Source organism: Gymnoscopelus microlampas, assembly GCF_963454915.1.
Source record: "Gymnoscopelus microlampas genome assembly, chromosome: 8".
Classification (NCBI taxonomy): Eukaryota; Metazoa; Chordata; class Actinopteri; order Myctophiformes; family Myctophidae; genus Gymnoscopelus; species Gymnoscopelus microlampas.
This window is the reverse complement of record NC_139945.1, coordinates 49996144-50011346: the sequence shown is the minus strand read 5'-3', so window position 1 is coordinate 50011346 and position 15203 is coordinate 49996144. Positions and strand designations below refer to the sequence as shown.

The following is a 15203-nucleotide window of genomic DNA, read 5'->3' as shown; positions in this document are numbered from 1 at the left end:
GTGTGTGATTAATGTCTGTGTTTTATTAATGTCTGTTGGTTTTCCCCAGGCTGAAGGAGTACCAGAGACCAGCACCCACAATGCATTCCTCTGTCCTGCAGGTCAGCATACAGAGACATTAAACAACAACAGTTTGATGATGAAGTTCCTATTAGCTCTATAACTGTATTAACCACTTGAACCCTAACATCCCTGTTCTAGGGACATTTTCCGAGAATAGCAGATCTACTGTACAAGCTTGTAGATCGTCTATTTTCTGCGATTATGTAATCATTGTGACAGGCCTATATATGTAACCCTCAACAAACATTTCCCCATTACTACATACAGTGCAATTGTATGATCTAATAATTCTTGAACATTTTAACATCACACAATGCACACATTCTCCCCAAAAGTATAAACAACCCCTTGGAATGAAGTCTTCTCTTCTAAATGTGACCCTCTGACCCCAATGTCTCCCTGTTGTCCGACCCTTGCCCTCCTTCTGCAACCCTTAACCAACCCTCTACCCACCAATCCATCTGTCTGTGGCTTTCATCGCGTTGGTTTGGTGCAGAAGGTGAACCAGTGGAGGAGGAGATCTCTCTGAAGCTCCCTGATCAGTTTATAGTCGGGTCACCCAAGGCCTTCGTCTCTGTACTGGGTCAGTAAGATCTACTTATTAAACTAAATAGTTGTACACGCAGAATTTGTGAATTTGGTAAATCATCCATATACTGTAGCACCTTTTATCCAACAGCCTTACAATGTGTATTACATTCACACGCATTAAAATGCCACAAAAGTAAGGTAAATGAAGGTACTGTAAATGCCACAAAGTTGAATCTTGTGAACATTCAACTTTGTCCAGTCCAACATTCCACGTAGGACTAATATCCTAATATTTACACACATGCACAGACACACAGACTCCCCAGATATGGATACGGTTGGGTAAGATCAATCTCATTTTGAAGAGCATTATTCAGTGCAAATCTGCATATTTATTGGAACAAATTGCTCTCAAGGACATTCCAGCCCCCGTTTTCTGGAAATCTGACCATAATCTTCCATGAACATGATTCCTGCCCTCTTCTTCTCATTCCTATTCATTCTCTGCTCATTCTTGTACTAGATTACAGGGGAACTTTGCTGATATTTAACGTGAATCCTATTGTTCCGTTTTGATGAGAAGTGAAAATCTGTCAACACTTGCCAATACATTGTGTCGAGAGCTCACACTGGAAAATCACTGAAAATGTTTCAACAAGGTTTGTGTAGGTGTTGGGAAGAGATCCCCTTTAATACTATGTAAATTGTCCTGTACTGCAGTACAACATTCTTCACACAACACATATACAAGGTAAACTGGTTCTGTACCCCAGACTCAGAGGCTCGCACCTGCTGTGCAAGTATCTCATCTTTTTTTGGAGATTTTTGTCCCTCGTATGTTTAGTTTTGTACTTATCTTCTAAATGTTAATTCCCTCTAATGTAATATAGCTTAATCGATACCCTGATTCTGTCTGCTCTGCTTACATGAAACTTTCATTCTTTTTTCTCTTTTTTTGAATATCTTCGATTTTATCCACTTTATATACATACTGTATATTTGATCTAATCATCTATATTTATTAACCTTCCCTAGGTGACCTGATGGGAAGAGCCATGAAGAACCTGGACAAGCTGCTGGCGATGCCGTACGGCTGTGGAGAGCAGAACATGGTCCTGTTCGCTCCCAACATCTACATCCTCAGATACCTGCAGAGCACCGGACAGCTCACCAAAGACATCCAGGACAGAGCCACACGCTTCCTGGAGAGTGGTGAGCCCATAACTGAACTTTAAGCTGTATTTTATACTTCATCGTACAGTGGTATTAGCAGATCTACAAACTCCCCCAAAAATATTTTTGAACATTTTCGCCTATAATGACTTACCCAAAATAGGGATACCAGGTTGAAGATGGTTAACCACTTGAATCCTAGCATTCCTATTCTCAATTCAATTCAATTTTATTAAAGTGTCAAATCACAACAAGTTGTCTCAAGACACTTTACATGTAGAGAAGAGACCCGACAGTCCCACCCTGAGCAAGCAATTTTGCTTGCTCAGGGTGAAATTATTCTGGGGAGAACATTAGCCGATAATGGCTCATCTGCAAGCTTGCAATGCGAGACATTGTGAGCTTGTAAGGCAAAGCGACTTTATTTGTATTTAGCACATTTCAACAAGGCAATTCAATGTGCTTTCCATAAAATATTAAGCAAAGGAAACGCATTATGAAAGGACATTATAATACAAAATAAACAAAGGTGTTATCTGTTAGCTATTTTCAGCAAAGAGATCTGGTGTAGAGGGGAAAAGAGTGGGCAAGTATCGAGCCAACTCGGTGCAGTTTACTTAAGTAGAGGGTTTAAGTTATAAATCAAAGAGTGGTTTTCAGGTTGACCATGAATTCAGGACCACATACTGTTCTTACATTTGAGTGTGATAAAGTAGATAAAAGAGCTGATAAGGGTCTTAAATCCTGCTCTATGTTAATTAAAACTATTTGTAGTTAAACAGCTGAAAACCCTGTGTAAAAAGGATGAGACGAAATCAAAGACAGACACAGGCCGGTTCTCAAATTAAAAGGTTGACATTGTATTAAGAGAAAGAATCAATCCACGAGGCACCGTACAGGTACAGCAAAAATATCTCTCTGCCTCAACAGTCAATGATCACAACAGTTATACACAAAGTAAGTTGTTTGATTTGATTTTGATTTGATTTGGATCTCTTTTAGCCGAGGCTAATCTTCCAAGAGTCCAGCAAGCAGAAATACAATACATTACATACGTACAGTGTACAATACTGATAAAAATTACAATAAACATATTGCAACATACCATAATGTAAAAACAGTACCAATATACAGAGTTACACAATAAAAAGATGTAACTCATCTCACATACACACCTACTACTAGGCCTTAGGCCTGTTGCACCTAAGGGATGACCATGGATATACCCATGGTGGACTATGCATGGCAGAGGCGTCCTCCTCCCTGAGCCAGGCCTAGACCTGACCGCATACCATTGTAAAAACTATTTATTACTATAGAAATAGGACACAGAAGAAAAAAGCACGTTGTTATCAGCTCTGACGATGACATCTGGCCATGAGGAGCCTTGCTCGTAGGTTGAGACTTTGGCGAGACCTTGGCTCTGACCGGCGTCGCTGGAGGTGTTGTGGCTTTGTCATAGATGGTCAAGTTAACTCCAATTAGCTGTTATTGTATTCCTCCAGAGATAATCAGTGACCTCGGCTGGGCCTGTGCGCTGTGCAACTCAAAACACATGCAGTCTCTAGAGGAAAGGAGAGAACTAATACTAGGATTAGTTCCAGACCACCTTGAACTTAATAAAATCATAGCATTGGTAGGCAAACTTGAGTTATGCAGAGATGGCACACTAAAATAGGATACAATGGCATATATATCAATATTGTCGACAAAATACATAGTTTTATACCTATCAGAGTGAGTAGGTTTTTTTTGTTGTTGTTGTTTGTTGATATACTGCATGTTTATGGGTGATACAGGGTATCAGAGAGAGCTGAACTATAAACATGATGATGGTTCCTACAGCGCCTTTGGGAAGAGCGACAAATCTGGCAACACCTGGTCAGTATGATGAGTCTCAGTTATTATGTCAGCCACACTGTTATTCTGATTAGCATTCATAATAATGTGCCAATCAGTAGGCCTTACATTAATTCCACATAGGAACTCTCTGCAATTTTCTCTGAAGACCCTTTCTAAAATGCATGAATAAATGGATGCATATTTGTCCACAAAGTTTTCAATTAAACTACTTTTAGATTAATCTTTACTACTGGTGTGTAGCTCTGTATGGGTGAAGTGTGTAGCTGGGTATGGGTGTAGTGTGTAGCTGTGTACTGTATGTGTCTTGTGTGTAGCTGTGTAGCTGTGTATGGTGTAGTGTGTAGCTGTGTATGGTGTAGTGTGTAGCTGTGTATGGGTGTAGTGTATAGTGTAAGATCATGTTGGGTCGCTGTGGGTGCAGGCAGAGCCAAATGTGAGACAGCTCGCCATTTGCAGCCGTTATATAATCGCCATGAAAGCAGGGTTCATTTAAAGGTTACCACAACCATTAGTCATGGTCAGCTTTGGTGTGTGTGTGTGTGTGTGTGTGTGTGTGTGTGTGTGTGTGTGTGTGTGTGTGTGTGTGTGTGTGTGTGTGTGTGTGTGTGTGTGTGTGTGTGTGTGTGTGTGTGTGTGTGTGTGTGTGTGTGTGTGTGTGTGTGTGTGTGTGTGTGTGTGTTGCGCCCAGGCTGACTGCTTTTGTGATGAAGTCATTTGCTGGGGCCAAACCATTCATCTTTGTGGACCCCAACCACGTTGAGGATGCCAAGTCGTGGCTGGCTTCTCACCAGAATAAGGACGGCTGCATCAACTCAGTGGGGAAACTGTTGAACAACGGAATGAAGGTTTGTGACCTGTATTTAGCTGACAGAGCATAGCAGTGCTGTTGGCAGAGCCAGTAAATATGCTGCTGATAATTAGCCATTCTGGCTCAAGACTTCTGTTGGATGTCAGTAACACAACACAGCTTGAGCTGTGGGATATCCCTAAAACACACACACACGCATGCACGCACAGACCCAGACTTTTTCAAATGTGTAGTTGCATTACACTCAGCAGTGAATGCTTATTTGCAGATGACCATAACGCAATGCAGACTGTAAGCAAGTACAGAGAGTATAGGTAAATGTTCAGAATATTAAAAAGTTAACATACAAGTATGTATTGTACTGTACATATTATATGACAATGGATAGATAGAAATACAACTATGAGTAGATTATTATATTATAGAATGTGTGCAAATGTATGCAAACTGACAAATAAAACATGAATTTGCCTTGAAGGCATCCTGTTGACAGCTTGTAGAATTTCTACAGTACATACTGTATTAACACTAACCCAGACAGACTTTAGGGAACAAAATCTGCCAACTGGAGAGAAAATTGCCTGTGCCCAGACTTTAGTATCGTGTCAGACTATACGCTGTAGATTCTAATGTCTGTCTGGGCCATATTGCCATAGGAGTGGAAGAAATAGAGTACCATAGACAGTAGGTCTACAGAATTGGACGCTTCTGCATTTGTGATGCATGTGCAATGTTGTGCGACTTTTTGAGCACATTAAGCCCCTCAAAAATGTGATTAATTTGTACTTAGAATAATAATAACTAATTCCTTTCATTTAAAAAAGTACTTCACACTGGTCCAGTGCTCGGCCCTATGCAAATGATAATAATGAATAAAAAAACATGGACGTTTTTAGCTGGATAGCTTATGAGCAAACTAATGGTGCGTTCCCACCGAAAGTATTTTCAAGCGGCGCGATTAAATACAAAGTCAATGCAAAGACGCGACTTGGCACGTCTTTGCATCGAGCGGTGCGAACGAAACGTTTCATCGCCTTGGTATCTTCACTCCAGGTGGAAAATCCCAACTGAGGCGACGTTCGTTTCCCCCCACCAACACTGACCAGTGCGACCAAAGTGGAGTGATTCAAGCTAATAGATATTTTATTTTTCGGTGGGAACGCACCTTAACAGCTGTTTTCACTGATAGTTGTTTCCCACAGAAGTTTACAGAGTATGGGACGCTCAGGGTGTTACTGAATGAAAGTGTCTCTAGCCTGTAAACATAACTCTGACTGCTGGTGGTGGTTCTGTCTACAGGGAGGAGTGAGTGATGACATCTCTCTGACAGCCTACATCACAGCTGCTCTACTGGAAGTGAATCCCGACACCACAGTGAGTTTCTACATCATGCTGCACCGTCTAGTTCTGTTGCTTACAGACTGGTACACGCCCAACCTGGCCATTAAATAACACAAAGTTTTCATTGATCTGTACTTTGTCCGCCACCTTTACAGAACTTGATGGTGTGGATGTTGTCATATGTACATAGAAAATGATCCTATTATGGGAAAAATATTAATGACCAAACAGGGTGAAGTGTTGACACATTTATTGAAGAAGATTCTTGCATAAAAACAGCATAACTGCATTATAGACCAGGCCTCGGGCCCCAGCAGGGGGAAAGCACCCAGAGCACCAATCTCATACCCTTCTTATAGTTGTCCACTCTAACAAAGATGCTGTCCTTGAATGGTCATATTCTATGTACAGGCATGTTACACTTCTTGGCAACATCAATGGTATCGCTGAACCAGCTAGAAACAGAATAGTGGAAATAGACCTTGGAACAATTGTTGAATAGATCCTAATGACGGCAACAGGAGCTGTGACAAGACCCCTGCTGTGAAGTTAACTCTCTATGTTCCAAATACAATTAGATAGCCAAGAAATTATTTTGATCAGATTGGTATTCTAAAAATTCTATTATAATTCTCTAACCTGATCCAGAGACCAATATAGACCAGAACCTAAATGTTCTAATTACATCTTTACATATTAATATATCTAATCCTATAAGAAACTGATGTCAAACGAACTGTGATCAATAACACAACATGGTCCTTGCTGCTATTCTTTGATTATTACTTTTTCCAGCTTGGCTATTGTTTATATCAATGGTTCTCAACCTTTTCTGGTCAGGGCCCACTTGAAAATATTTTTATTGTATGATAAATCAATCAACTTTTTGTATGTAGGCTTATTTATATTGTTGTTTATTACATACACAACTGTGTCATCAAAATTGCATGTCTGTCATATCGTGTGTGAGAGAGTATAACCAGCTTGCTTAAAATTAGGTGTATTTGTGATGTTGGTCAATGAAATTAAGTCATCTCTTGTGTGTCTGTTGTATCAGGACCCTGTGGTACAGAAGTGTCTGACCTGTCTACTGCAAGCGGCAGAAGGTAAACTGGACAACAGATACACTACAGCCCTGCTGGCTTACACCTTCACCTTGGCTGCGAACCAGGAGATCAGACTCAGACTCATCACCTCCATGCACGAACAGGCCATCGTTGAAGGTAGGGCAGCAAAGTGTTACACTAGATTTATACGTAGTTGCACACCAGTGCACCAAAAATACATGTAGATCTGGTATTTTGGGTGCACAACCTAGTATAACTTCGACTTTAGCCTCTGAAGATGAAGGCTATTTGATTTTGATTTTATTTGGATCTCTTTTAGCCGAGGCTAATCTTCCAAGAGTCCAGCAAGCAGAAATACAATACATTACATACGTACAGTGTACAATACTGATACAAATTACAATAAACATATTGCAACATACCATAATGTAAAAACAGTACCAATATACAGAGTTACACAATAAAAAGATGTAACTCATCTCACATACACACCTACTACTAGGCCTTAGGCCTGTTGCACCTAAGGGATGACCATGGATACCCATGGTGGACTATGCATGGCAGGGGCGTCCTCCTCCCTGAGCCAGGCCTAGACCTGACCGGATACCTAACTATTTATTACTATAAAAATAGGACACAGAAGAAAAAAGCACGAATCATTAAACAAACATCCAAATTATTGCAATGAGTTCCATATTTTGACCGCCCTAAAAATAAAAGATCTGCTTCCCATGATAGTTTTTATTTTAGGTATAACATAGTGGTTTTTGCATCTTGATCTTGTGTTGACCAGATGACTGTCACGAACTAATGTCAACCGATTCCTTACACTAACTGGCTTGTTAGACACATTAATCTTTGTAATCAGTGCAAAAGATTGCTGTCTCACACATTCAGATACTGTGGGCCATCCCATTATGCTTTGACCGAACCGTACCAATTTCATATCCACATCTTAAGACCATTCTTGCTGCCCTGTTCAATGTGATCTGCAGTCTCTTAATGTCTCCAAGAGCTGCATTGCCCCAGACTGCAACAGCAGTAATTAATGTGACTATAAATTAAGCTATGAGATATTATTTTTAAAGTATCCCTAGGGAGAAGCCCTGCAATACGTCCCACCATTCCCGATAATTTCAACACCTTTTTCGATATATCTGTAATATGGGCTGTCCACGAGAGGTTGTTTTGTATTTTAATTCCCAATAACTTAACCTCCGATACCTCGCCAATTTGAACCCCACCATGTGATAGGCTCCATGGCCCCAATCTCTTTCTCTTTCTATTTGTACGTATAACCATGTTTTTAGTTTTATTAGTATTTAATACCAGTTTATTGTTATCTATCCATTCTGCAACACGTTTAAAATCATTTGTCAAATATTCATGTAATTGGGTTTGTGACTGAGCCACTGCAGTGATGGTAGTGTCGTCAGCAAACATATGTGCACTTGAGTCGACTAATACTAATGGAAGATCGTTTGTGAATATGATATATAACAGAGGCCCAAGACAACTCCCTTGCGGGATGCCGCAGTTGGTAAAGCGTGGAGAGGAGTATGAGCCGTTGACATAGACGGACTGCTTCCTGCCATACAGATAGGATTTCATCCAGTTGATAGAAGTTTGACTGAAACTTGACTTGACTTAATTTTTTAATTAAAATTGTGTAATCGATCAGGTCAAACGCTGCAGTAAAATCTAGGAAGGCTATCCCATACTGAAAGCTCTTTGTTTGAAATTAATGTGTACAAAATAAATATTTTAGTTAAAATATATGGAAGCAAATATAAATGAAAATACAAATCCTTCCTTGCCATTTAATACAATTTCAGGTACAAATACAGGTAGGGATACAGAAATGTAAAAGTGAAAAGTCATAAATATGAACTCTTGCGATCGTACCTACAGATGGTAGTCGTCACTGGGAGAGAGCCGAAGGCCCCACTAAAAAACTGGATTCCCTGGCGGTGGAGATGACATCGTATACACTACTGGCCTTGCTCTCCGGCGGTAACGCCACCATTTCAGACTTTGGCCTGGACTACGCAGCTGGCATCGTCCGATGGCTGGCCCAGCAGCAGAACCCTTGGGGTGGCTTTGCCTCCACACAGGTACAGTAGTAACAGTCTTCTTACTTCTCTTAACCACCTAAACCCCCTAGACTTAGTAAACTCGACCTGAGTTATGTCTGTTCTTTTTTTTTTCTGTCTAAAAACTTGCTGCGCTCCGGGAGCTGAACGGATGGTGCATTGAGCACATAATTGTCGGCGCCAAGGTTCAATTCCGTGTGGAGACCTCTTGTTGCATGTTTTTACACTTTATCCTGAGCTTCCTGTCTCTCTGCACACATCTAAATAAATCACACACGGAAAAACCCAACTATATACTTAAAGGACCATATCGGCTGTCTGCCATGTTCAGCCCACTGACTCTGACTCGCGCTATACTGTATGTGACATTACTGCTGACAGTTTTTCCAAAGTATAACGATTTTTTAGGAAGCCATTGGAAGGCATTTTATTCAGTACTTGTATAGACTTGAGATATCCAACACACAGAATGTCATTGCATGGTTATTTGTCCAAGTTACTGTGCATTATCTTTACATTTTAGTGCATTTTAAAGTGCAGATTGATTTCAAGAGTGTTGCCGAAAATAGTAGCTGGAGAAAATGTATATTTATGACCTAAATTCAAATGTATATACCACATAATATCGTTTAGCTAACATTTACTCAGTGATTCAGGTTCAGAACTGTGCAGAAAAAAGGAAACAAATGTGAAATCTAAAAATAAAGCCATTAATGGCTTTACTAAACCACCAACATGTCATTGTATATTCACAGCCAATGCCAAAACCACATTTGGGGTAGATTTGATGCTGTATTCTTCATGATTTTTTATCATTTCTTTGTCAAATCGGCTTCTCCTGCAAACTTTGAAAGCCAATCATAGCCAATCGGAATGGAATATGAAAAATCTGAAAGATATTTCCTTTGCCTACTGGAAGTGTGCATGCAAAGTTTGACACTGATCGGTCCAGCGGTGTCCGAGATTAGACAGATGGGCGGACACACGGACAAGGGCAAAAACATGCTGTAGTCTTTGTCTCCTGGCCCTCCGAAGACAATTATCCCTTTTGTAATAGTAACCCCTCTTCCTATATCTTTGACGGCCAGGACACAGTGGTAGCACTTCAGGCATTGGCCATGTTCGGTGCTGCCACCTACAGTCCTGGGGGAAGCAGTACGGTGAAAGTGAGCACATCAACAGGTCTGGTGACAGAGTTCAGTGTGGACGAGAGCAACAGACTGCTCTACCAGGAGGAGGAACTGACCCAGCTCCCATGGGACTACACAATCAAAGCGCAGGGACAGAGTTGTGTCCTCACTCAGGTAACTAATAATTCATAGCGGTAACTTATAGATACCAATAGATCAGTGGTTCTCAAACCTTTTCATGTCAAGGACCCCCAAATTGATATGCATTTGTCAGCGGACCCCCCATCAGAAAATATTTTGTACCAGGGACACCCATAAGAGAAGATTTACACAGTTAAACTTTAAGGTTGCTAACTTGCTATTGGTCTTCAATTCATTATTAAAAAAGCATTGTACAGCCAGTAGGAGATATGTACTTCATGTAATGTTTTGTTTTGTTTTGTTTGGTCGGTATTTTGATTTTATTTTATTTTATTTGGATCTCTTTTAGACAAGGCTAATCTTTCAAGAGTCCAGCAAGCAGAAATACAATACATTACATACGTACAGTGTACAATACTGATAAAAATTACAATAAACATATTGCAACATACCATAATGTAAAAACAGTACCAATATACAGAGTTACACAATAAAAAGATGTAACTCATCTCACATACACACCTACTACTAGGCCTTAGGCCTGTTGCACCTAAGGGATGACCATGGATACCCATGGTGGACTATGCATGGCAGGGGCGTCCTCCTCCCTGAGCCAGGCCTAGACCTGACCGCATACCATTGTAAAAACTATTTATTACTATAAAAATAGGACACAGAAGAAAAAAGCACGAATCATTAAACAAACATCCAAATTATTGCAATGAGTTCCATATTTTGACCGCCCTAAAAATAAAAGATCTGCTTCCCATGATAGTTTTTATTTTAGGTATAACATAGTGGTTTTTGCATCTTGATCTTGTGTTGACCAGATGACTAACTAATGTCAACCGATTCCTTACACTAACTGGCTTGTTAGACACATTAATCTTTGTAATCAGTGCAAAAGATTGCTGTCTCACACATTCAGATACTGTGGGCCATCCCATTATGCTTTGCAGTTCAACCGTACCAATTTCATATCCACAACCTAAGACCATTCTTGCTGCCCTGTTCAATGTGATCTGCAGTCTCTTAATGTCTCCAAGAGCTGCATTTCCCCAGACTGCACAGCAGTAATTAATGTGACTATAAATGAAGCTATGAGATATTATTTTTAAAGTATCCCTAGGGAGAAGCCCACCATTCCCGATAATTTCAACACCTTTTTCGATATATCTGTAATATGGGCTGTCCACGAGAGGTTGTTTTGTATTTTAATTCCCAATAACTTAACCTCCGATACCTCGCCAATTTGAACCCCATCATGTGATAGGCTCCATGTGGCCCCAATCTCTTTCTATTTGTACATATAACCATGTTTTTAGTTTTATTAGTATTTAATACCAGTTTATTTGTTGTAAACTGGTATTTGTTGTATATGATCAGCAATACCGGTAACCAGTGTATGAAACTATTTTGAATATTGTCTGAAAAGGTGTCATATAATCCCATGAGGGATGGGCCACGAGGTGGCATGACACTTAGATAAAATCATTCATTCATTCATTCATTCAATTCATTATACTATACTAAATTGTCAGAAACACACTCTTCTATCAAATGAATTCAAAAATACTAAGCGAAGGCATCACAAATGCATACAATGCAGTCACAAAAAAACATCATACTACCATTAGCCCCATTTGGAACCCCTCCCTCCGCTATATAGCTCCGAGATGAGGTCCCACTGTTGCGGCTACCGGCAGCGGTAGTCCGTCGAAATGGTCTCTGGATCACCTTTTTCGCCACATTGTACAAAAAGTAAAGGTAGTCCCCGAAATCTACAGATGTTTGATGATTTAGCGGAAAGTAAACTTTTAGGACGGGGTTTTTTGATTGAATATTTTATTAGGCAAAAGAATGTAAAACAACACATTTACATTTAAAATACTTTGTCTAACAGGTCCGTTCATAAAAGTCCTTGCGGACTTGTTTCCAATGAGGGCCTTGGTATTCAATTCATAGACATATATAGTGGCACCACAGTTCGAATATCATTACACAAAGAAATAAGAAATAACAAAACAAAAACGTTTAAAACGTTTAAAACGTTTAAACGTTTAAAACGCTTACTGTATTTAGTCAGCCTGTGCCATGTTTTCCCATTCAACTCGGAAGAACCCCCTACGGCAGGTGCCAGTACTGCTCCTGGTTCGGCTACAGTGGGAAAACTAAATAAGCGATTTAAACTGTTTTTTTTTAACCCCGTCCAAAAAAAGTTTAATTTAAGCTAAATCCTCAAACACCTGTCGGTGTCGGGGACTATCTTTTTCTTTTTGGATACGATGTGGCGAAAAAGGTGATCCACAGACCGTTTGGACGGACTCTACCGCTGCCGATAGCCGCTACAGTGGGACCTCATCTCGGAGCTATACAGCGGAGGGAGTGGTGGTCCAAATGGGGCTACACTACCATATACCGTACTATCGTAAAAATCTAAACATCGTACTATACTGTAGTATAGTAGTAAGGTCATAGGATAATGTCATCAGTCATAGTCCTGCTACAGTATACTAGGTGTCCAGTAGTGATGTGTCGTTCATGATCGATTCGGTCAAAAGAACTAGTTCATTGCCGCGAACGTGAACGTGAACGAGAACGTGAATGAATCATTTCCGTGAACGTAATCGCTCGTTCACTAAAATGAACCTTTTTCCCCACCACTAGTGTCCAGAAACACATTGCATTATGAATGACGTCTCATTGAGGACCTTTTCTCCTCAGATCGCTATGCACTACAACATCCCCCCGCCCCCAGACTTCTCTTCCTTCAACATCAGTATGTGTGTCATCGCCAACTGCAGCGCATCCAGACCTCAGCTCGCTGTCACCGTGGGAGTCAGGTAAAGTGCAGAGCCGTCATAATGTAGCTCTGTATGTCTGCTTCTAACACTATTCAACTTCAGTAACTTCAGTAACCCATTCAATCCGGGAACGCATCCGTGTCATTTTAGATTTCTTTGGCTATTCAAAAATAGCAGATATACAAGCTCGTAGCGTGGCACCGAGTGCCGCGTTATGAGCTTGCAGATCTGCTAATGTGGAAAGTTTGCAAATCTTTGAATATATATATATATATTTTTTTTAAAGCGAACATTTGTAACTCAAATCTTTGCTTCTTGGGGGTCCCTGGAACAAAGCATTTTGAGTTGGGGGTCCGTGGCCAAATACATATCTAAAAATGTTTTCTAAATCCTAACAGTATGTTGCTACAGTATTTCAGTGGCGCTCCAACCTTTTCATGTCAAGGACCGCCAAAATGATATGTATTTGGCCACGGACCCCCATCTCAAAGTGTGTTGTTCCAGGGACCCCCAGAAGCACAGATCGGAGTAAAAAACACAAAAAACATTTTGCACACATTTTTCAAAAAATGGCAGATCTGCTATTTTTGAATAGCCAAAGAAACCTTAAAATGACACGGATGCGTTCTTAATGGATTAAAAACACTAGACTTGAATCGAGAAAAGGTCAACTACTGTACATCACTGTTTTTCAACCTGTGGGCCGGGGGCCCACTTGCGGGCCGTGAGGATATTGCAAGCGGGCCCCCAAATAATTGCCAAAAGACTACGATTTTGATGATGATATTACATAATAAGAAAACGAAATCCCGTAATAATAATAATAACGTAGAACCAATTTCATGGTATTTCTGCTCTAAGACCCTGAAAAAAATGTGTTAAATGGGAACTAACTACATTACTTCTATTGATCCAAGCCGGAACACAATTCATAGATTGATCATTAAAATAAACATGCTCTGAAAATGCATGTGGCCCACCCATCTGACCCCTTAACCCATTAAGACCTGAAGCCGATTCTACACGTCTTAATAAATCCCAACAGTATTCTGAAAAAAAAAAAAATCTTTAAACTTTTTCATGTCAAGGACCCCCAAAATTATATGTATTTGGCCGCCGACCCCCATCTCAAAATGTTTTGCTCCAGGGACCCCCAGAAGTAAAGATGTTTGTTAAAAATGTTCGCTTTAAAACAATGTATATTCAAAGATTTGCACAAATGTTCATCATTTTTCAAAAATAGGAGATCTACAAGCTCGTAGCACGGCACTCGGTGCCGCGCTATGAGCTTGTATATCTGCTATTTGTGAATAGCCAAAGTGTAAAATAATGCTCTTTTGAGATTTTCAAGTGGGCCTCAAGGTTGAGAACCACTGCTGTAGATGAACCCAATAAATGTTTGATTTGATTAAAACATGTGAGCAGATACCAGGGCAGACGGGAGGAGACCAACATGGTTATAATCAACATCAAGCTGTTGTCAGGATACATTGTGGAGGAGGCCTCCATGACAAAGGTGAGATGATCGACAATACTTCATTCGCATCAATTCAATGTTATTAAAGTGCCAAATCACAACAAGTTGTCTCAAGACAACATATAGAGCAGAGACCCGACAATCTTTGCGACAGTGGCAAAAAAAAACTTAACTGGAAGAAACGTCAGGAGAGAGAGAGAGAGAGAGAGAGAGGCAATAACAATAATCGTGTAAGATAGTATATAATAATAATGTTTGATAGTATATAACGGTATAATATAAGAACATTAAGATAATGGTATAATGTAATATAGTAGCAATCCACTGTCATGCTCCATGGAGAGGCCCGGTCCGGTTCCTTTGTGGTCCTTTGAGTGTATGTGCGTGTGTAAACTTGAGTGCCACGTGTGTAGCAGAGAGAATTATCATTACTATTATCAATAATATGTATATAAACAATTTCCAATGTCAAAGACAGACGACTAAAATAGTAAAGACAACATGGGTATATGGAACCTGCTACAACTCAACAAATGTAAGTGACATTCGTTGACTGAATGGAGTGAGGTCTAAGTCACTCTTCAACCCACTGTGTCCTCTGTTTTCTATATAGTTGAGAACGAAAAAGAGTTTAGTGAAACGTGTCGACGTAGAGGAAGGACATATCAACATCTACCTGGAAGGGGTAGGTACACAAACACATGTACAATGA

The 15203-nt window shown here is 40.1% G+C and overlaps 1 protein-coding gene across 1 annotated transcript in view; it reads left to right on the top strand.

The window, feature by feature from the left end:
* Positions 1 to 15203, top strand: part of LOC311050147 (alpha-2-macroglobulin-like protein 1) — a 40814-nt gene that overhangs the window by 23348 nt on the left and 2263 nt on the right. Inside the window, exons 22-33 of the mRNA XM_084064116.1 lie at positions 50 to 101; positions 560 to 646; positions 1630 to 1806; positions 3567 to 3648; positions 4319 to 4475; positions 5738 to 5812; positions 6837 to 7002; positions 8758 to 8960; positions 10028 to 10243; positions 12935 to 13053; positions 14440 to 14530; positions 15105 to 15176. Of these exons, the coding sequence (XP_083920242.1) occupies positions 50 to 101; positions 560 to 646; positions 1630 to 1806; positions 3567 to 3648; positions 4319 to 4475; positions 5738 to 5812; positions 6837 to 7002; positions 8758 to 8960; positions 10028 to 10243; positions 12935 to 13053; positions 14440 to 14530; positions 15105 to 15176 (1497 nt within the window). The remainder of the gene's footprint in view (positions 1 to 49; positions 102 to 559; positions 647 to 1629; positions 1807 to 3566; positions 3649 to 4318; positions 4476 to 5737; positions 5813 to 6836; positions 7003 to 8757; positions 8961 to 10027; positions 10244 to 12934; positions 13054 to 14439; positions 14531 to 15104; positions 15177 to 15203) is intronic.